We start from the raw sequence: 23012 nt of genomic DNA on the forward strand, positions 1-23012 counted from the left end.
CCCCATATTATATTCCAGTCTCTTATTCAAATCAATGCATGGTTGCTTTGGTAACTTGGACCTAGCTGAAATTGCAAACTGGAGAGCTGCTGAATAAAATCTAAATAGCTCAAAAACCACATATAAAAATGAAAAACAATTGCAAATTGACCCATAATCTCAGTCTCTACATCAGTGATCCCCAACCAGTAGCTCGTGAGCAACATGTTGCTCTCCAACCCCTTGGATGTTGCTCTCAGTGGCCGCAAAGCAGGTGATTATTTTTTAATTCCAGACTTGGTGGCAAGTTTTGGTTGCATAAAAACCAGGTGTACTGTCAAATAAAGCCTCCTGTAGATGAAGAGTCCACATAGGGGCTACCAATAGCCAATCACAGCCCTTATTTGGCACCACCCAGGAACGGTTTCCCTGCTTGTGTTGCTCCCCAACTCTTTTTAAATCTGAATGTTGCTCATGGGTGAAAAAGGTTGGGGATCCCTGCTCTACATCATACTAAAAGTTAACTCAAAGGTGAACAACCCCGTTTATCACAATAAAATAGATTACCAGTGAAAAGATAAATTGAAGTTCATTATGCAGTGGAATTATCTATGCACTAGTAATCTAATTATAATCAAATTATCTCACAACATCAAAAAGGAGTAGCTTTAATAATTGGGTACAGACAAGGATTAGGTAGAGGCACAATCAACAATAGCCAGTGGGTCAGGGCAGAAAGAAAACAAAGTCAGAAATAGGTATGGCAAACCAGAGAGCCCCGTACAACAACAATTTTTAGGGCCCTCTGGGCTCTGCCCACCACCACAGGCCCCCTGGGACTACAGGCCCCCATGCACCCCCACACAATAGTAAAAAAGCCACATAAAACATGGGCGCTAAAACATAAATGCTAAAAACCCATTGGTGGCCAGGGTCCCCCCTACAAGTTATAAAATAACAATTTTTTTTTCCAACTTGTTTTTATTAAAGATCAGGCATGTACATTGATGAAAAACAATTGGACCTTCCAGAGGTCTTAAATGGTGAGCAGGATAACTTAAAATAGTACATACATGCAATGCAAAGGTAAGGAAGAGAGAAAGAGGAATATAAAATTAAAGAGTAAACAAATAAACAGATAATAGTTGCTCTGAAATAGTAAGATACAAAGTACGAAATATTTCCATAGGTCGAGGTCGATTACCATAAAATAACAATTGGTGGTCAGGGGCCCCCCATAAAGGTTAAAAAATCTTCATTGGTGGCCAGGGCTGCCCCATTGGTGGCCAAGGGCCCCATAGACATTTTTTTAAAAAAGCAACACATAGGTAGCCCGCCTTATAAATGATAAAAAAAACATTGGTGGTCATGGGTCCTATACAAAATTGAAAAAAAAATTGGTGGCCAGCCCCCCTCCCCTTACATAATATAATTAGTGGTCAGGGGCCCCATAAGAAATTTAAAAAAAAAATATTGGTGGCCCATAGCGGATTTTGGTGGCCAGGGCTTTAATAAAAAAAGTTCCACCATGTTGCATTCCACTAGCATTTGGTACTTACATGCACCTGTGAGAGTACAGGTCCCTTTAAATAAATATATTTGTGGTCAGGGGCCCCATAAGAATTTTTTTTTAAAAAATACTGGTGACCCATAGCAGATTTTGGTGGCCAGGGCCAGGGTGGTACAGGCCCCTTTAAATAAATATGTTGTATTCCTTCCTGGGCTCCCCTGCAGTTGAATGCTTTAAAACTGAATTCAGAGGAGCGCAGGCAAAACCGATTGTCCATGCAAGCCCTAAATTGTTCAATAACTGGCTCAAGATTATCCACAGTATACGAGGATAGGTCTTGGGAGACACTTATGGCAAGTACTTGAATTTAGAGACTCACTGGGAAGTCATAGATGGCAGGGGTGGAAGAATCACTCATTTGGATTTGTTTATGGAAAGCCCTCCGTGTTTTATTTTTTACTGTTTTTCCAAAACCAAAGTAATTGAATATTTCTTGCTCTGATGTTTTGTCTGGCAGCTCAGGATTCTTGGTGCAGATTGTTACAAATTGCTTTACTAGTTGCAAGACAAGATCCAGAAAGGACAGGTCCAAAAAGTTCTTGACTGATGTACTATTGTACATATGTGTGTGAAGCAGATCACCTTCATAAATGTTTAAGTCAAAAGAATCTTCTTTAATGTCCAGTTACGAAAAGCTTTGCAACCAATTGCCAACATTGTTCAAGTTGTTGGGTCTGGCTTTGTTCTATATAGAAACGGTGGTCCCCTGCTTTTATTGTAATTCACCGCTAGAGGGCAGGAACACAACTTGTAGTACAGAAAGGTGTGTGAGAGCTGAACAAGTTGTAATGGATTTAGGGTTGTAAAAAATTCCATTGTTTATTAAGGGTCAAATGTATAAATACTGTTTATTTATGTTGTTTATTTACTTTATTATCCGAGGGACAGTAACACCAGAATGTGAAGCTGTAGATATATATATATATATATATATATATATATATATATATATATATATATATATATATATATATATATATATATAAATATATATATATATATATATATATATATATATATATATATGCTCTAATTCTTATTTACTTACTCTGGTTGGATTGGGTAAAGAACATTCAGATTTGTTTTATGCCCTTGATCCTTCCCTGATCCCATGAGATTTTGGTAGTACTGGTGACTTTGTAAAAATGGATAGGGTTGCTAATCCGGACAAATCCATAGGATTCCCTTTTGCCCAATTTGTGTTCAGCAGGGTCAGGGTAATATGTAAATAATTAAAGCAAGTTGCTTTAAGTTATTTTAGTGACTGCTGTTTGAATTGAATTGCAACAATCATGAAGATGCTTTCTTAACGGAACAGTAACACCAGAAAATGAAAGCAAATTCAAGGAATAACAATAATATGCACTGTTGTCGTACACTGGTAAAATTGGTGTGTTTCCTTCAGACACATAACTATCGTTTATATAAACAAGCTTCTGTATAGCCATAGGAGCAGCCATTCAAGCACAGGATACACAATACCTTTTATTTTCATTTCTTTAAAAGACTGATTTATAGGCCAAAAGAATGATGTTATGATTGATTGGACCCTGGGCAAATAATTGAATCATAGTGGTCCTACAGAGACTGGTCAGGAGAGGACACTAATGTGGTCCTAACAATGGGATTTTCAAACCCAAAATATATATGCCCAAATTTTACCCAGATATTGATCCGATTGTCACGTTTGGTATCCCAAAACCAAGATCAAATGCTTCAGTCACTGTTCACACTTCTGCCTATAATTCTTTTGGGGAGGAACTCTCCTCTACTCAGATGCCACCAGGTCTTAAAGTCAGAGTTCTCGGCAGACAAGGGAACAGTAATGTGTGACAGGAAGTCAATATCAATCAATGCAGTACAAAGTCAGGTTCCGGCAGAATGGTCAGTAACAGGCGAAGGTCGGTACAGGCAGCAAGTTACCAGAGGTCAGGCATGGGTCAAGAACAGGAAGATAGACAATAAGCATACCCAGGAACTATCTAACAATAGACCTATGCTGGGCAGTGCGTAAATGTTTGCGCCAAGTGCGATAATGTCAGACGCAGCGCAATGAATGTAAACGGATGCTCACAATCGGTACGCATCAAATACAGAAGTGATTGACTTACCCTCCATCATGGACCTACCCTCCACCTATGGAAGTGATTGACTTACCCTCCATCATTTAAGAACTTTTTGTATTGTTTGATATTTATGTTGTAAGAATATACCAGTGCATTATACTCATTTACAGAAGAATTTTGATTAAAAAGTAGTGTTTCAGACTGATTTATTGAATATTTCTGCAAAAACCCTAATAATCCCTCCCTTCTCTTCCAATTCCTGCTCCCTGAATTCCCAGGCTGTGCAGGCGAGCAGGCGGCTCTTAGCTCACTGCACTGTAGGGTAGGAAACAATCAGCAGTTAGCAGGACCTAATAGGGAACTGACATCTATCTTTGCTTGTGTGAATGCATGGCTGTGATTGGCTGTCCCATCCTACTGTGCTTCGGCAGGGACCATTAGGTTAGCCCACCCCATTTAGGGTTGCCATGTTTTTGGTTTTGACCCAAACAGTTCGGTTTTTCTAAAGCCTGTTCGGGTCTCAACTTTCTGTTTGGTTTTCAGCCTTGTGAAACCAGAACATTAATCTGGCCAAATCAAAAAAACAATTAAATACCAAGATACTCACCTTGACATGGCTTAGTTATTAGGAAGTGCAGTTAATTTCTTGTTATTAAAGAAACAGAAATAAGCAAATCAAAAATAATAAATAGTTTTTCTAAACGAGCATTGCTGTATTTCAGAGGTTTCTGGATAACTGATTTCTGTATAATAGATCCCATACCTGTAGTTAAAGGACCAGTAACATAAAAAAAAATTAAACAAAAACACAAATTAAACTTTTAAATTGCAAAGCCTTTATTAAGAAATAACTTACCAAAACTCCACTTCCTCTCCTCTTCAAAAAAGGCGACAGGGCGACTATCCATCCTGCAGTGCTCAATTTCTCCTCCCTGGCTATTCTAGTGACAGTGAGTCTGCAGCACTCCCCCTATTCCAAGCAGCAGCAGGTACTGGGAGAGCTGGATCAATGAGGTGTGCATTCCACTTTCTTCCCATCACTGTGCCCATCTGAGTGTGCCCAGGGCTGGCAGTGACCGCTGCTGAATCCTCCCAGCCGGTTACGATTCAGCATAAAAATATAGAAAACGGCATCTCGTCTCCTACTCAGTCCATGTCTCCCTGTTCTTAGCGCTGTGCCCAAGGTAGAGAGTCCAGGCAGCAGCATGTCTAGCGGCAGCACCCACAGCATCCTGTCCAACAGGGCCCACTGCTGCAGGAGAAGGCGGAGGATTCAGGAAAGGAATGCACACCCCATAGATCCAGCTCTCCCAGTACCTGCTGCTGCTGCTGCTTGGAATAGGGGAAGGGCTTCAGACTCACTGTCACTAGAATAGACAGGGAGGAGAAATCGAGCACTGCAGGATGGATGGTCGCTCTGTCGCCTTTTTTGAAGAGGAGAGGAAGTGGAGTTTCGGTAAGTTATTTCTTAATAAAGACTTTGCAATCTAAAAGTTTAATTTGTCTTGGTGTTTATTTTTCGTTGTATACTAACAAATTTTTTTAAATTTTTTTTTGATGTTAGTGGTCCTTTAAAGGATTGGTCTTGCTGGTGTGGGTTTCAACTGGACATCTCAGTTTGTCAAAGGGCTATCCATTCAAAACTTTCTGTCCCATTTAAAACATTGTGAAAACTGGACAGAAATCCATCCATTTGCATACAAGTGATGTAATAACCCTGACCAAGCATCATAACTCCACAACATCATTGTGCCTGCCTCCCCAAGATCAGTGGCCTCCTAACTGTCCCGTATTTAGACGGACAGTCCCTCATTTTACAGCTCAACCTGCAGTCCCTCATTTGTACTGTCATGTTTTTCTCTTCACTGAACAGCTTTTGGCAGAGAGCCCAGAACAGCCAAAGCAGCAGATAAAATACTTTTGTCACAGTTTCTAGATAAGCAAATAATTATTTGTAACAATATAAGATAAGAGGTCCCTTGGGAGTAGTTAAAGGCAATTCACCTTCATTAGCAAAACTGTAATAACTCAAAAAAACAACAACACAGAAACATGTTCAAACTTGCATAACCTGCCAAATTTTGTAAAATGAATATGGTAATTAGGGGGTGCGACCACAAAAATGGGAGTGGTCAAAAATATTGCGCAGCAACTTTTTTGTGCCTTTTTTTATTTCCAAAATGTTGAGAGGTATGGATCACTGCTCCACCCCCAATGCTATCTGCCCCGCCTCCATTGTTCGGGTTTAGCCATCGGCAAAGGTGGCAACTAGGGTTGCCACCTTTATTAAAAAATGTTACTGGCCAGTGGGGGGTGGGCACCAAAAGGGGGCGGTCCGTGACACTAAAAGGGGGCGGAGCTACACAGCATTCTGCAAAAGGGGCGGAGCAACATCGCACAGCGCTGGAAAAAAGGTAAGTTCTTTGCGAATTGCATTGCGGGTAAATTTGTAATACCGGCCCCGGCCTTGGCAGGTGTTTTACCCAACCCAAGTTGCCACCTTTTCTGGAAAAAAATACTGGCCTTCCTGTTTATCTTTTTTCCCTAATAATAACATTGGGATCAACAATCAATTTTACTGGCCAGTAAAATATCAGCCAGGTGGCAACCCTACCCTTATTTGAAACATGAACAGGGACCAGAGAACATCTATATAGGGAGCTCCAATAAATGGGCTATTTTTAAAGATAATATTAATTTTTACCACCATGTAAAAGCAACACCATATTGCCTACAAAATTAGGTTTTTTTTATGTCTCCTTTAAAACTGCATTTACTGCTGGTTGCACCACCTCTATAAAGTTTTCATTGAAAAAAGACGCATTTCCTGCTCCCCTCCCTTATACGCATTTCCGTTTCCTGTCCCTTGCGTTACGATCCTTCTCCATCTCCAGGCTGACGTGTCGCGGCCAATGACGTTGCTCTAAGTGATAGGTCTAGCGACATTCTATACAAGAAGCTGAGGAGGCGGGTGTTGCTTTCCCCGGCAGTCAGCGGATTGGGACACGGAGTAAGTGTTAATATGCGCATAAGGGGCACCGGGATAAACCGGGTTTTTTGGGAGGATACTAAGAACCTTTCTAGGAAAGGCTGGAATGCGGCTATTAGCTGTAGCAAGAGGGAGAGTCACATGTGCGGATTGTGGGAGGGCAATGGCTCCTGCCTACGTGGAATAAAATGGGGATAGAGTGCGTGCTGTGAGCTGTTTGAGGGGAAGCGGCATTATTAAGATCAATTAGATGCCTGGAACCCTAAACCCCGTGGCTTCCAAACACAGGCTGCGTTGCCTTTTTAACAGGACACGTCAGCTTATGGCTACTGTGGAATGCTGGGAGTTGTAGTTCAGGCACAACTGCTGTTACCTGCTTGTCTGATTGAAGTGTCATCTTTTGCCTCCCCTTTAAATGTACCAATAATGACGTGTTTTCTAACCAGAACAAGATAACTGTATGAAGGAGAATGAAGGTGATTATTTCTTTATTCATTGACTGATCCCCAGGCTTGGGGGCTGCTTCAGTGGTCTCTAAACTATTCACATGATGGATATGCTTTTTAACCTGTTGTCTGCTGGTTACATTTTTAAGCAGGGAGCTTGTATGTTTTCCGAGCCGGCTGGCAAGTTCAACCTTGGCACTGACCTGATACTGTTTTATCTAAGCCAGGCCACTGTGATGGAGAAATGTTCTAAATTCTTAATTTATTTGAATACTTACGTGGCTTCAGTGCTCGACTTTAAGACTTTGCTTGCTTATAAAGACACAGGCCACAAATAGGAAGAGTAGGCGTGATATCTCTATAGTTTACCATTTTTAAAGTTTACTTTGTCTATACTTACCCTAAACCCTGGCTAATTCTGTGGTTTCATTAATGATTGTGTTAAATGTTCGTGGTTCTGAGATAAAACTGTGGGATTCCCAACTAACCTTGAACCACTGGCAGGGTTTAGGGTAAGGCCACACTGGGCATTTTGGGGAGATTTGGTCACCTGGCGACCAATCTCCCCAAACGCCTCCCCTCACTTTGCGCCAGCTAAAATGAAAAAAAAAAACGCCAGCGCCAATCACACGTGATGGTTTGTTTCCGAAGTTGCCTCACGAGGAAACTTCGGCGACTTTTGAAAACGAATCGGCGCGTGTGATTAGCGCCAGCGTTTTTTTCATTTTAGCTGGTGCAGAGTGAGGGAAGGCGTTTGGGGAGATTGGTCGCTGCAAAGACGAGGCGATTCGTTGCCAGGCGACCAAATCTCCCCAAATGCCCAGTGTGGCCTGACCGTAACAGATACTTGGGGCGAATTTGTGAATGCTAAGCAGTTTTGCACCACCAGAGTTGTCCATAGCAATCAGTGAGTAAGTCGTTTTTAAAAAGTTTTCTCAGATGTCAAAGTTCTGGTTGCTATGGGTTACTGCCCCTGTGCCAAATTGCCTACTATTTGTAAATGAGTACCAGTATTTGTAACCCTGCCAGTGGTTTAAGGTTAGTGGAAAATATTTCAGTGATGTATAAGAATTATGAACGTGGTTTTAGCTACAATAAGTATGCTGCCTGAATTTATACAAATCTGAGTTGTTTTAGAAACTTACGGCTCTCTTTACATTACTTCTAAAATATTCCAGGGATTGCTGTGAATCAGGGGTTTCTACCCGTTTAGTGGCTAGTGATTGGTAGCTGTTTAGACGGTGACCAGTAGCTGCTGACCAGTCTCAGGCTGTTACACTTTATTTTTTCTTTAGCAGGAGTATTCGTTCTCTGCTTATTACTTTGCCTAGCTGACTTGTATATACCAGCACCCAAGGTGTTAAGCATTATACCTAACCAGAAGCAGAGGTTTAACTTGGGTTTCAAGTGGTGACGTTGACATGGAAAGGCCTTAGGAGGGAGGAGTATCAGTTAGCAGAGGGGAGGCGACATTTTCCTAATCCCAGCTATAGGTGTATATCCAGCACTGCATAGGTAGATGAACAGGGTCAATGTATTTTTTTTAAAATGCCACAATTAAGTGCCTGATTTTATAAAATTATGTTATACAATGAAGAATATAGAGCCTTTGATCAGGCCGGGGGGCATACACATCCTTTCAGGGCCTTATTGAGACTGTACTGTGCTAGGTTGTCATCTTCCCATTGTTCCTAAACAGTGTGTTTTGTAGTTGGAGAACATAACTTTTGCATGGAACTGAAGCTCACTTATCTGTCAAGAGTATTTTGTACTGTAATACAGGTAGGGGATCCCTTATCTGGAAACCATAGAAGTACAGGAAGGCTGACTGCAAAGTCATTTCAATAAAATAAATGCAGTTTAAAAAAAAAAAAAAAAAAAAAGCCTGTGATTGGTCCTAATTACGTTCAATATAAGTGGCAAAAAAATAATATTGGTTTATATAATATTTTTTTTTATTAGACTTCATTGCTGAAAACAACCCTTATACAAAGAACTCTAGCTCCCAATCATTCTAAATAACTAGTGTTTTATGGGTATGGCTTTTTTTCCCCTTATTTGTAAAAATATATATGTCGTTTTAGTGGATTGGGGAAAAACACTTGGTTTCAGAGTGGCAAATCATGCATAGTAAACACTGGTTGCTAGCACCCACATTGCATGAAGTGTTCTGACGTGCAGTGACTTGTTAATTAGTTTTACTGTCCTTTTCTGGATTGGGTACCAGTCCTTCAGAACATAATTATCTCATAGTACTGTGCACCTTTTCCAGTAATGTTTTGTGACAGACTGTATCTAAACTAGATTTGTTACAAATGTCACCGTTGCATAAAATGTAAGTGCTTGATCCCAGTGCTTGCCTTTTAGTCATAGAATTCCTACATGCTGTGGAAAAATAATCTAGTGCTAAGAGCATTATCACAGTGGGGCATACTACTGCTGCGACTACTACTACACTACTCATGTAATTCCATAGGATAATGGAGGATCCCAACCTGGCATATGCATACATTTTATGGGCAAGTAAAGTATATTATTTGGCAGCATTGAGAAGTTCCTTTGGGACAGTCGCTGGCTAAAAGTTATTGTAGCTGTGCCATGCAGCCCCATCTGTAGTAACAACTGCTTATTCTTTGCTGTTTTATTCATAACACTGCATCTTGAATAGGGAGCTATGCTGAAGGTTTTTGTGTTTATTACAAAAGCACAGATGTATCAGTGCTTTTGTATTAGCCAAAAGCTTTTAACTGTATTTTTCTCTGTGCCTTTTATGTTGACAGCGGTGCTTAGTAGCCACAGCAAAGCCGATCGAAAGGTGCTATTTGCATGCTGCTGATTTGGACTAAGCTTTTCATTCTGCATATTTATTGGACTTTTCTGTTTTGTATTCAGCTGATGGCATTTAGTAGGGTTCAGATTAAAGTCACTATGTATTGTCAAGTGAAAGCAACTTATGAATTCTATACCTGGAATGATTCGCAGCTTAGTTCTTTTGTAATACTCCTGCTAGCGTTTCAATTTGCTTTTTGTGGTCTCTATCTTGTCTTGAAGATTTCTGAAACAGCCCCATGTTTATCACCGGGAATAGTAGTTTTATGGTATAGCTGCTTGTTTAAAGAACTAAATCCAAAATCCCAGGTTAGTCACTGTAGATTTTTATTGGAACTCCAGGTTCTTTTCAGCTTTTGTCTGGTCGGCTGTAAGTCTGGCTACTACTTCTGACGTTGAAGAATCTTTCTAGATATACATGTAATGGATACCTGGACTTTAAAGTTTACTTTTTCTATTTTCCTGAATTATTGCATTTTCTGTACAAGACAATGTTATCACTGCATTTAACAAACTCTTAAGGCAGATGCATAGTAAGAGTTCTTCAGACAGCACTACTACTTTCTCTGCTGAGCTGGCAGAGAGCTGGCCCTTTAAGTTACCCCTCCCCCACACCGGTAATACAGGCTGTGCTGAGGTGGCAGTATGGAGGGGCCTGTCCCTGCTAAGCATAAACTTCGGCCTTAACCCTGTTTTCTGGCCCGTCCACCAACTCCTCCAGCTGAGAACCCACCTGCTGCCTTTCCCTGCTGTCACACCAGTGCATGCTCGGTTTTCAACACAAATTACGTTGGCCTTTAATGTAAAGTTTTACTTATTTCCTGTTGGAGAAGAGCACTTCCCATATATCAAGCACACTAAATAAGTTTCTGTATGTGTTAGAATATATATTCTACGTGGTGTGTGCAAATAAGTTTGTACTGCACAAAAGAACATTTTTGGCCATGTAGTTTCAATGCTTGATCATTTCAAGAAATTGGAAGGTACAATTGTTGCCCCTTTTCGGTGCAGTAGTTGGTTGCCCCCTCCCCTTCCATCATGGATAGATATATAAGTAAGAACTTGGTTATAAGTCTGTGTACAATACTTCCAGAGATATCCAAGATAGTAAGTAAGTATTGACCCTCAAAACGTCTTCATGCTGGCCCCTTCTTTAAAGGTGAACTAAAGCGTAACAACATATGGTAGAGATGCAAAACTTATTGAGTTTCTGTACAAGGCAGTGATGACCACATCCCTTTAGTGCCAAACATCTATGCTCCAAAGATGCTCCCATCGCAGTAGAACACCCATCAGTTATCACGACTCACTATATATAATATTTATTTTATAGTCACAATATAATTGATTCAGATAGACATTAAATGGAACCTCTAACCAATGAGCTGCATCAGTATTTAATAGTCAGCCCTGTAGCATTAGCATTTATGAAAGGTGAACCTATAAGACCCAGACCACACTAAGCGTTTACATGTCACTGACACTCCTATCAAAATCCAATATGGATACCACCTGTGACAATTTTGAAGGCCTGGGTCATTCCTGTTATAAGGATGGTTAACCTTAGGGCTTGTGCGTTAAGCTCTGTGTATAAAATGCAGCATTTCTACCAATATTCTTGTTTAGCGTTTACTAAATATTGGGCTTTACTATACTATATATTGGGCTTTTATATTACTATACTATATATTGGGCTTTTTTATTACTATACTGTATATTGGGCTTTTATATTGCTATACTATATATTGGGCTTCTATATTACTATACTATATAGTGGGCTTTTATTATTGCTATACTATATAGTGGGCGTTTATATTGCTATACTATATAGTGGGCTTTTATATTACTATACTATATAGTGGGCTTTTATATTGCCATACTATGTAGTGGGCTTTTACATTGCCATACTATGTAGTGGGCTTTTACATTGCCATACTATATAGTGGGCTTTTACATTGCCATACTATATAGTGGGCTTTTATATTGCCATACTATATAGTGGGCTTTTACATTGCCATACTATATAGTGGGCTTTTACATTGCCATACTATATAGTGGGCTTTTACATTGCCATACTATATAGTGGGCTTTTATATTGCCATACTATATAGTGGGCTTTTATATTGCCATACTATATAGTGGGCTTTTATATTGCCATACTATATAGTGGGCTTTTATATTGCCATACTATATAGTGGGCTTTTATATTGCCGTACTATATAGTGGGCTTTTCTCATGGGACAAGATCCATAGGTTTCCGTGCTTGGGAAAACTGTTATCACCTGACAGAAGATGAGGTTGGGAGCTGCACAAAGATCACTGCTTCTGCTTTAACTGATGACAAAAAGGGGAAAATCGTGACTCCGACCAGTGATCACCAGTATTTATGGAGTTTCAGTTAATGGTGTTGCCCCATAATTCAGGCAAAATGTGGCTCCTGTTAAATGCTTCCCTTAATTGGAGCTGCTACTGAAACTGGTAACAAACATGCAGATATTGTCATCAGATACAAGGGTGCAATGGCAATTAAGAAGTAGTCAGAAGAGGCTCTCTTTCACATAGTCAAAATACAATTATAGATCAGTGCCACGGGCTGTGAAAAAAACAAAAAACAAATAACAGAACCTAGTGCAATATTGCTAATATTCAGTACAGTCACCAAAGTGTTACATCACTAATCTGTGTGTGTCTTGAACTATAGAAAGTCTATGCAGAGATGTTTCTTGTGTGTTCTAAAGTGCTATAGTGATTTCTACAAAGTGCTATCTACAGAATAAAATTTAAATTATAATCAAGTCCAACAAGGTGCTTGTAGTGATTGCTTCAAAAGGTAAAATGAATTAAAATAAGGTGCAATGTTGTTTTCTTCAATCCGTAAAACTCTTCATGTGGCTTCTCCACCTTCTGATTTGAAAAAAGAAAAAACGTCTGCGGCATGGCACTCGCGGCACTTCATTTTCCGAAGTTGCCTCACGAGGAAACTTCGGGCGACTTCGGAAAACGAAGCAACGCAAGTGCCATGCCACAGGCATTTTTTTTTGTAGCAGGCGGAAGACACGAGAAAGCAGTTTGGGGAGATTAGTCTCCCCAAAAAAGAGACGATTAGTCACCGGGCGACTAAATCTCCCTGAAACTCAGTGTGTCCTTACCTTAAACTGTTCACTTTTGCAGGCACTCAAAGCAAGTTGTGTAATGGCCATCAAATTGCTTCTTCTTGCATTACAATGAATCCCACATTTTTCATTACGAGCAGTTAGTCCACCAGTTGTTCCAGGGGTTTCCTTTCAGGTCAGGCCCGTGCATAGAGTTCCTCTGCTGGAGTTTGTTGATCTTTGTGCAGGAGCGAGGGACTTCTATGAGCAGAACCTGCTGAAACCCCAGAGACTGCACCTGCCCTAGAGAGACACAAGCACATCTGCATTTGTGCCCATTAAGGGATAAAAATACTCTGATACACTGACTTGTTCATCCAGATTTTATTCGCTCTGGATTTTACTATACTTTTTTTATTTAATTCCGTTTTATTTAACTGTACAGTATTTTCCCCTACATTTTATTTTGGGGGTTCTTATTATTTTGTTTGAATTGTGGTGCCTGAATAGTTTGAACCGGTCATTGCATGAATAGTTTAGACGTGGAAGGCGTTAACATGACTGAATTGTCAGCTGCCTCCTCACATCTGTTTCAGATCATTTCAGAAATGGTGGAGCTGCCATTAAGCAGAGATGTTGCAAGCTATGAACTAACTAAAGGGAATACTTTATTCATTACGCGCACTCATTCTCCTTTATGATTTCACCATTTGAACTGCTCTAGAACATGGTTGTGATGCTCTGGGGTAGAAAATGATGATTGTAATCCTGCAACTGAAGGAAATCCACTTTCCTATCACTTGTGTAAGTACAGGTATGGGACCTGTTATGCAGAATTCTTAGGACTTGGCGTTTTCCGGGTGAGAAGTCTTTCTGTAACCTGGATTAGACACTGTCCATTCAAACATTCATGTAGGACCTCTGCTACTGCCTGCATTGGTTTGTCTTGCTACTTACGTTCATGTTCTGCTAGTTTGAATGTATGTATATACCTTTTAGCTAAAGCAGTACCAGGATATGTCTCACTGATTCTCATTAAAGGTATGGGAACTGTTATCCAGAATGCTCGGGACCAGCGGTTTTTCGGTTGAGGAATCTTTCTGTAATTTGGATCTTCATACCTTAAGTTTACTAGAATATCATGTAAACATTAAATAAACCCAATAGACTGGTTCTGCTTCCAGTGAGGATTTATTATATCTTAGTTTGGATGAAGTACAATGTACTGCTTTATTATTACAGAGAAAAAGGAAATCATTTTTAAACAATAGGATTGTTTAGATAAAATCGAGTCTATGGGAGATGGGCTTTCCGTAATTCTGAGCTTTCTAGATCACTGGTTTCCGGATAACTGATCCCATACCTGTATAGGAAATATACACACAGGAAGGGAAAGCAATTATGATTAATATGGATGAACATACAGAGGTTAAGTGCCATGTGGAAAGAGCCACAGTAGGATGTCCCTGCCACAAAGAGCTAACAATTTAATGTCTTTCTGCAGCCACTCACGTTGTGTTACTGAGAAGTTGCAAGTATTGGCATATGCATTCCAATATACAAAGCCTCAAGGCTATATGATCCGCATGATTTAACACAGTACCGATATTCCCAAACTATTATTTATATAGCACCAATATATTCCACAGTGTTTTACATATATTCTGCATTGTTAACTTCAGTCCCTGCCCCTGTGTTGATTGCACTCTAAGGTCCCTATCTCATTCACACACTTTATGGCCCGTTTTTCCTTTGTTTAGGAGTGTCTGAGAAAGAAAAGCAGGCAAGCACAGGGAAATACATACAAACACCTTGCAGGAATCATGCAGGAATAGTGACCACTGTGCAGATGAGCTAAAGATACCATGAGAAGAGAGCCCACTTGGTGTGTTTATGCCTGTTGGCTTCAAATACAACCATTAAATAAACTATTATAGATTTTTCTTTTAAGGCAGAAGCAAGATGCTCTTAAAGCTACTTCCATTTGAAAGTTTCTGACACAGCTTTTCTGGATTGTCCTGAGATTGCCCTATCCATAATTGGAGTTGGAGACCAGAATAAAGGCTGGTAGCCTTGCACTGGGCTCAAGTTCGACCTATAAACTTCAGTTTGGAAGTGCAAGCCATTGGGCACAACTGTAGAGTTGAGAACCTCGGAACTAGGACACAGGGAAGTGGTAGAATGGCAAATGATTTTACAGTTTTGGTAGCATATGAGCCTAGTATTTGGGAACTGGTGATGCAGGTAGGGTTGGCACCTGACCGGTATTTTACTGGCCTGGCCAGTAAAAATTATGACTGATTCCAATGTTATTAATAGGGAAAAAAGATAAAATAGGAAGGCCGGTATTTTTTTTCTAGAAAAGGTGGCAACACTAGATGTGGCTTGTATCTGTGTGCAATTTGCTGTAATGTATGAGCTTATTTCTAAGTCTTCCCCATTCCAAATGTTTTTTTATTTGTATGGTACATGGTTAAAACCTAACCCATAGTTACTTAAAGATAAAGCAAGCACAGGCAATTTTAAATACCTGCTTTAGCTTTAGTGACCTTGGGCAATATGAAATGAGTCAGCTGGAGTCATCTTCTCATGTAATGGACCCTGTGACCATTTGTGTCATCTCCTCATTTGTCTTGCCTTGCAGATGAATAATACACTAGACTGTAGGTATGCAGTGTCAGGAGTCTTATCTCTGTCAGTATGAAGCCATCTTCTTTCCTTCATTTCTATCAGAATGACCCATGTGCACAAGGCCTTACTGACTGTATTTTCTTCTCAATGTTGATGCTAAAGTATTGAATTTCTGGCAGCTTGATAATTTTGAGTTAATTCATATTACAGGTATGGGACCTGTTATCCAGAATGCTCTGGACTTGGGATTTTTTCTGGATAATGAATCTTTATTTGGATCCTTGTACCTTAAATCTACAAGAACATCACGTAAACATAAAATATACCCAAGAAGCTGGTTTGCTTCCAATAAGGTTTAATTATATCTTGATTTGGATCAAGTACAAGTTAGTCTTTATTACAGAGAAAAAGGAAATCGCTGTAAAAATTTTGGATTATTTGATATAATGGAATCTATTGAAAATGACCCTTCAATCCGTAAGTCAGAGCTTTTTAGATAACTGGTTTCCCGATAACTGATCCCATAGCTGTATATTGCTACAAACCATGTGCATCTTGCTGCTGATTTGTGTTAAACTTGAAGGGAGCAAGGGGCATGTTTTGTCTAAAGTGGACCTGTGACCCAGACACACAAATCTGTATAATAAAAGTGCTTTTCAAATTAAACATGAAATCCAATTTCTATTTTTTATTAAAGCATTCATAGCTGTTGTAAGCTCATTTAAAAATCTCAGCTGTCAATCAAATATTGTCTGCCACTCCTCTATGCCAGTGGCATAGAGGACGGGGCAGACAATTACTTTCACTTTCCATTCAGCACTTTCTAGATGTCACTGCTCTCCACACATTTCCCCAATTCTCTTAACCATTTAATTGTGTAACCAGGGCACGGGGATGAACATCAGGTCCCCCTTCTGGTGCACAAACAAGATTCTGAGATGATACAAGGCTTGTCTTAATAACAGTGTCCACAAAATGGCTCCTGACTGCTTGTTATAATTGTGAATTCCCAGACTGAAGGAAGCAAGATTCAAATAATTTATATAGTGTAATTAAAGTTCATTTTGCTTGACTTATGTGATAAATTAGGATTTTGAATAATTTTTTTGGGTGACGGGTCCCCTTTAAAGGGATTCTTTCATGAATTTTTACACTGTTTAAACTGCAAATAATTCACTCTACAATATAAAATTTAATTCCTGAACCAGCAAGTGTATTTTGTTTTTAGTTGTAATATTGATGTGTAGGCAGCCATCTCAGGTCATTTTGACTGATCATGTGATTTCAGAAAGAGCCAGCACTTTAGGATGGAACTGCTTTCTGGCAGGCTGTTGTCTCTCCTACTCAATGTAACTGTCGCAGTGGGACCTGGATTTTACTATTGAGTGCTATTCTTATATCTACCAGGCAGCTGTTATCGTGTGTTAGGGAGCTGTTATCTGGTTACCTTCCCATTGTTCTGTTGATGGGCTGCTGGGGGGATATGTGAGAAGGAAGCGGGGCATATCACTCCAACTTGCAGTGTTATAAAGACTGATTGGCGTTTATCAGAGCACAGGTTACATGACTAGGGGCATCTGGGAGACTGACAATATGTCTAGCCCCATTTTGGCTTTCAAAATTAAATGTCTTTAGAGAAATTGCTTTCTGTATAGAGTTCTGCTAGAACAGCACTATTAACTGATGCATTTTCTTTTAAAAAAAACATTGTTTTCCCATGACATTATCCCTTTAAGCATGGTTGCTACTTTTTGTGCAGAAGTATGTGAACATTTGGTGTGACAGGCTGGTTTTAACTGTTTTATAGTATTCTTAAAAAAAAAACAAAAAAAAAAAAAACTTTGTGGATTTTCTATTTTCTCGTTTTAGAAGCTGGCAGGCTGACAGAAGCATTCAGCAAACCGGACGGACTTTCTGGCTTTTGACCCTTTAGCTGGTAAGTCGGTAATGTGTGGTACCCATAGTTATTTGTGGTCTTAAAGGGGTGCTTCACCTTTAATGTAACTTTTATTACATTGTAGAACGGCCAATTCTAAGAAACGTTTCAATTGGTTTTCATTATTCATTTTTTATGAATGGGCATTGATGACCTTCTAAAAAACAAATGCTCTGTAAGGCTACAAATGTATTGTTAATTTATATGACTGATCCTTCTATTCAGGCCTCTCCTATTCATATTCCAGTCTCTTATTCAAATCAATGCTTGGTTGCTAGGGGAATTTGGACCCTAGTTACCAGATTGGTTAAGATGCAAATTGAAGAGCTACTAAATAACTCAAAAACCTACAATAATAAAAAATTAAAACAAATTGCAAATTGTCTCAGAATATCACTCTCTACATCAGGGATCCCCAACCTTTTGAACCTGTGAGCAACATTCAGGAGTAAAAGAAGTTGGGGAGCAACACAAGCATAAAAAATGTTCTTGGTGTGCCAAACAAGTGCTGTGATTGGCTATTTAGTAGCCCCCATGTCGATTGTCAGCCTACATTGAGGCTCTGTTTGACAGTGCACCTGGTTTTTATACAACCAAAACTTGCATCCAAGTCTGGAATTCAAAAATAAACACTTGCTTTGAGGTCACTGGGAGCAACATCCAAGGGGTTGGAGAGCAACATTTGGCTCACGAGCTACTGGTTGGGGATCACTGCTCTACATCATACTAAGTGTTATCTCAAAGTTGAACAACCCCTTTAAAGCTATTGAAATGAAAAAAAAAATACGCCACTGCTTTTTTGTAATAGAAGTTTAAAGTTTTTTTGGCATGTGCTTTTTGACTTTATTCCAGTGGTTACACGGATTTGCGTGGGACAATGAGCTCGGTGGCGGTTCTTACCCAGGAAAGCTTTGATGAGCATCGCAGTGGGCTAACTGCGCCATCTGTTGCAGGTCATTGTAATATCATTGTTTTCATTATAATCTCATTGGGTCTTGGTTCTCAATAGGTCTAACATTTCTGGTTTTCGTATTGTAGTGGCAGCAATTGGCTCAGAGCAAGAGACCGACCCTCCTACTTACAAGGATGCATTCCCACCCCTCCCAGAGAAAGCTGTTGGAAATGAGACTCAAGCTGAACCTGTTGGGGCTTGGAGCAAGATCCGGCCTATCAAGTCTTCCATTATTACTCAGGTGTGTTGGTAGCAAAGTAGGTTTTTGGTTATATACGACAATGGTACTCTTCCATTGCTTTTTATTGTCTTTGTCAAGAGTAGGTGCAAGTCTAACGACACTATCTTGCCCTGGCATAGAACAAGCCGTTTCTCTGCTTTTGTAATACTCTTTGTCAGTAGGCAGCAATACTTCTGGTGGAGGCCTTAAAGGAGAATTCAACCCTAAACTTAAAAAACCCCTACCCTACATAGACCCCTCTCCCTCCTCCCCCTAGCGTGTTACCCCAGGCAAATGCCCCTAAAGTTTTACTTACCCCTCAGACCAGATTCAGGCATCGGAGTTCATGGGCGCCATCTTCAGCTGCTTCGGTAATCTTCGGAATGAGACTGGTGCTTCTGCAATTTCCGTGAGTTGTAGCGAAACAAAGTTGATGCAACTGCGCATGCGCCGACATGCCACTCTAATTGTGAAGAGAAGAAAATGGTTGCCCGTGAACTCCGATGCCTGCATCTGCACCGAAGGGTAAGTAAAACGTTAGGGAATTTGCCCGGGGTAACACTTATGCTGGGGGGAGGAGGAAAGAGGGTCTATGTAGAGTAGGGTTTCTTTAAGTTTAGGGTTGAATTCTGGGTAACTGTTTAATTACATAAAGTTATTATGTCTATAATGAAAATATACTAATAATAAAAAAAATCAGTTTTTCCCCAATTTGTACAAATTGATCTATTCTTATTTAAATTTTCATGAAATAGTCATACATAGTGATTATTACAGATGAATTAATTTGAACCAATTAATTAACCCTCCAAATCAATTACTACTCCATTCATTCATGGTTATTAATTCATGTATGTTTTAACCAATACATGAAGAATTCTGCATAAATGATGCTTCTTAATAAATCTCTCTTGTATTAATAAAAAGTGCTCTGAGCTTTTACCACATTGATAAAATAAGCTTCCAAATAATTTGCTACTGAAACGATTAACTTATTAATGTATGTTTGTTGAAACCAGTAAATTAAAAATGAATAAATAATACTGTTCAATACGTCTCTCTCTTATATTCGGAAAAAGTGCTCTGTGCTTTTTTACCCAAGGAGAATGATTAAATAACAATTCAAATTCACCCAACCTCTGTAAAGTACCAGGTGTGATTAATTTTATATTAGTTAAAAAATGAATTAATGTACATGAAGTGACTTGTGCTTATAAATAATAATTGATCATTATTAAAATAATTTAGGCCTACTGATGTAGTCAGGGCCCTGTATAACCCATACTTGAGAGATTAAGCTATATTGCGGTAGATCTACATTCAATTGAAATTATAGTTCATCAAGTTGATTACTTTAACTTCCTTGCTCTAAACTGCTATTGTGGAGGTGAAATGTAGTCCTGTATTGGTTTTGGTAGACAACAGTAAATTAATTTTTTTTTTTTTTTTCCCCGCCCCAATCTAGGTGTTTCATGTTCCCCTGGAAGAGCGCAAGTACAAGGACATGGCTCAGTTTGGGGAGGGGGATCAGGCAAAAATCTGCCTGGACATCATGCAGAAGACTGGGGCTCAGCTGGAGCTTTCTCTGTCAAAAGATCAAGGCTTATCCATCATGGTATCTGGAAAACACGACTCTGTAATGAAGGCACGGAAGGAGATAGTGACTCGACTGCAGACCCAGGTAAGAGGATAGTGGTTTGTGTGTGACTACAGAAAAAGCCATAACCTTGGAATCATTGTGGGTTTGGTGCATTCCTGGTGTCTCCAAGGGTATGGTGCAGTGAGAAATGTGTTTTTGTGAAGATGATGCAATAAGAGCCCCTGATGGATCAATTTAACAGTTTTCTGTTAACATCTAAAATTTACAATACTGACCAACTGCTGCAGTCTATAAGGCCCACCCAAAGGGCCAGAATTGTTGGAATATAGCCCCCAGCTCAAAAGGCACATATGTCAAGTCGAAAAAACGTTGGAGCACTGTGATGTGTGTAAAATAAAATGACACTTGTTTTACTAAGGGAAGTGCTGGCCCAGGAATGCTTTATTCCAAATTCTGATTATATGATTGAGAATTGGCCGTGCACCCCTGAGATTGCTTGATTGGAGTGCGGATACTGAAGATATAATTTTATATATAATAGTGCCTCAATTTCTCACCAAGTAAATTTAGATATTGCCTACCATTGGGGATGAGAAAAACTTGAATGCCAGGAAGGCTGCAAACCACTCCAAATGGTCTCCCATGACTTACTGAAACAGCAAATCAGCAGGTTTTAGGTGGCGAATGGTCGAATTCGAGTTTTTAAAGGGCCACATTATTTTTTTTTTTTTTTTTTAAAAATCGAATAACTACCTAGTCGAAATTTGTCCGTTTTGTCCAAAAAAAAAAAAAAAAAATGAAAATTCTAACTTTCAATTTGACCCTTGATAAATCTGCCCCTAACAGTTCCTGTGATTTAGTTAGAAGACCAGAACATAGTGCCATGCAGTAACAAGGAACTGGTTAAAAAAAAAACCCAAAAAATAAATACAAACATTGCACGTTATGCACATACACATACATTTTGGCATGGTAAAGAAAAATTTAAGCTAAACTTGCAGCACTGACCGTGAATTACTGAGCATTTAGATCCTTTCCTTATGCCTGTGAGTGGGTGTAAGTGAGCACTATTTGTGCTGTTACATTGATGGATGCTGGCTTGTAAAATTATATTGTGCTGTTGGGGCAATGTCATGGGTGACTTGTCTAGCGATCCAGTAACACTGCCACAAGGCTATAACCGCCCATCATATTTATGGTGATTGATAGTTGTGATTTTACTGAGCAATTGCAGCAAGCGGTTTCTTTTGTGCACAGGCTAGGAATAAGGAAGCCATGTGGTACAGAATGTGTAAAAGCGCATGGACAGTATTGTAGCTATAGTAAACCTAATGGCAGCTTCTAGTACATGTTTAAATACAAAAATATTGATTTAAAACACATATGAGATATTAGAAAATATTTGTTTATGCATCAAATAATGTGAAATATTTAGGAAAAGTTTAACTCTGCATCCTTTCTGTGTTTTCTGGAGTGTGGAGACAAACTAAAGGGGTGGTTCACCTGTTCTTTTCAAGAGAATGGCCAATCATAGGCAACGTTTTGATAGGTCTTCATTTTTTGTTTTGTATAGTTTTTGAATTATTTGCCATCTGCTCTGGAAGGCTACAAATGTATTGTTATGGCTACTTTTGATTACTCCTCTTTCTATGCAGACCCTCTCCTATTCATATTCCAGTCTTTTATTCAGACCAATGCATGGTTGCTAGGGTAATTTGCACCCTAGCAACCAGATTGCCAAAATAGCAAACTGGAAAGCTGCTGAATAAAAAGCAAATTTACGGAAAAACCCCAAATAATAAAAAATGAAAACCAATTGCAGTTTGTTTCGGAATATCACTCTCTACATCAGTGATCCCCAACCAGTAGCTCATGAGTAACATGTTGCTCTCCAACCCCTTGGATGTTGCTCCCAGTGGCCTCAAAGCAGGTCATTATTTTTGAATTCCAGGCTTGGAGATGGCCAATCACAGCCCTTATATGGCACCCCAAGAACATTTTTAATGCTAGTGTTGCTCCCCAACTCGCTTTACTTCTGAATGTTGCTCACGGGTTCAAAAGGTTAGGGATTCCTGCTCTACATCATACTAAAAGATAAGGTGAACAACCCCTTTAATTGAAATCAGGACGTAGCACTGTAAGGCGGAATATCTACCCATTGAGCCCTAAAGGGGTGGTTCACATTTAAGTTAACTTTTAGTATGTTAAACAATGGTCACTGCTAAGCAACTTTTCAGTTGGCCTTCATTTTTTCTATTTTGTAATTTTAAATGATTTGCCTTCTTGTGCTCTTTCCAGCTTTCAAATTGGGGTCAATGACCCCTTCTAAAAACAAATTCTCTGTAAGGCTGCAAATCTATAGCTACTCTTTCTATTCAAGCCCTCTCCTATCCAAATCAATGCATGGTTGCTATGGTAATTTGGACCCTAGTGACCAGAGCTGCTAAATAACTCAAAACTCACATAATAAAATAAAATGAAAACCAACTGCAAATTGTCTCAGAATATCACTCTCTCATTGTACTAAAAGTTAATTTAAAGCTGTAACCCCTTTAAAGAACGCTGTAAATGTTGTCAATTAAGGAAATGTTGGCAGGTATTAGGGTGCAAACATCACAAAATCCCCCTCTGTGCCATTGCCCTTAGATTGGGACACATGTTCCAGGGACTAATGCACTGACAAAGAAGAATATATGGGATGT

General features: G+C 39.4%; 1 protein-coding gene across 2 annotated transcripts in view; it reads left to right on the forward strand.

Annotated features, from left to right (window-relative positions):
- The first annotated feature begins 6467 nt into the window (after positions 1 to 6467).
- The window catches only part of LOC108718165 (vigilin), a 37798-nt gene continuing 21253 nt past the window's right edge, over positions 6468 to 23012 (forward strand). Inside the window, exons 1-5 of one of the 2 annotated variants that reach the window (XM_018265832.2) lie at positions 6468 to 6625; positions 17472 to 17538; positions 18391 to 18491; positions 18577 to 18731; positions 20176 to 20391. In XM_018265832.2, coding sequence (XP_018121321.1) covers positions 18416 to 18491; positions 18577 to 18731; positions 20176 to 20391 — 447 coding nt within the window. In that variant the 5' untranslated portion in view covers positions 6468 to 6625; positions 17472 to 17538; positions 18391 to 18415. Of the gene's footprint in view, positions 6626 to 7061; positions 7081 to 17471; positions 17539 to 18390; positions 18492 to 18576; positions 18732 to 20175; positions 20392 to 23012 lie in introns of those variants that run through there. The other variant, XM_018265833.2, reaches the window with a different exon arrangement.

The sequence above is a fragment of the Xenopus laevis genome, chromosome 5S (genome assembly GCF_017654675.1).
Source record: "Xenopus laevis strain J_2021 chromosome 5S, Xenopus_laevis_v10.1, whole genome shotgun sequence".
Taxonomy (NCBI): Eukaryota; Metazoa; Chordata; class Amphibia; order Anura; family Pipidae; genus Xenopus; species Xenopus laevis.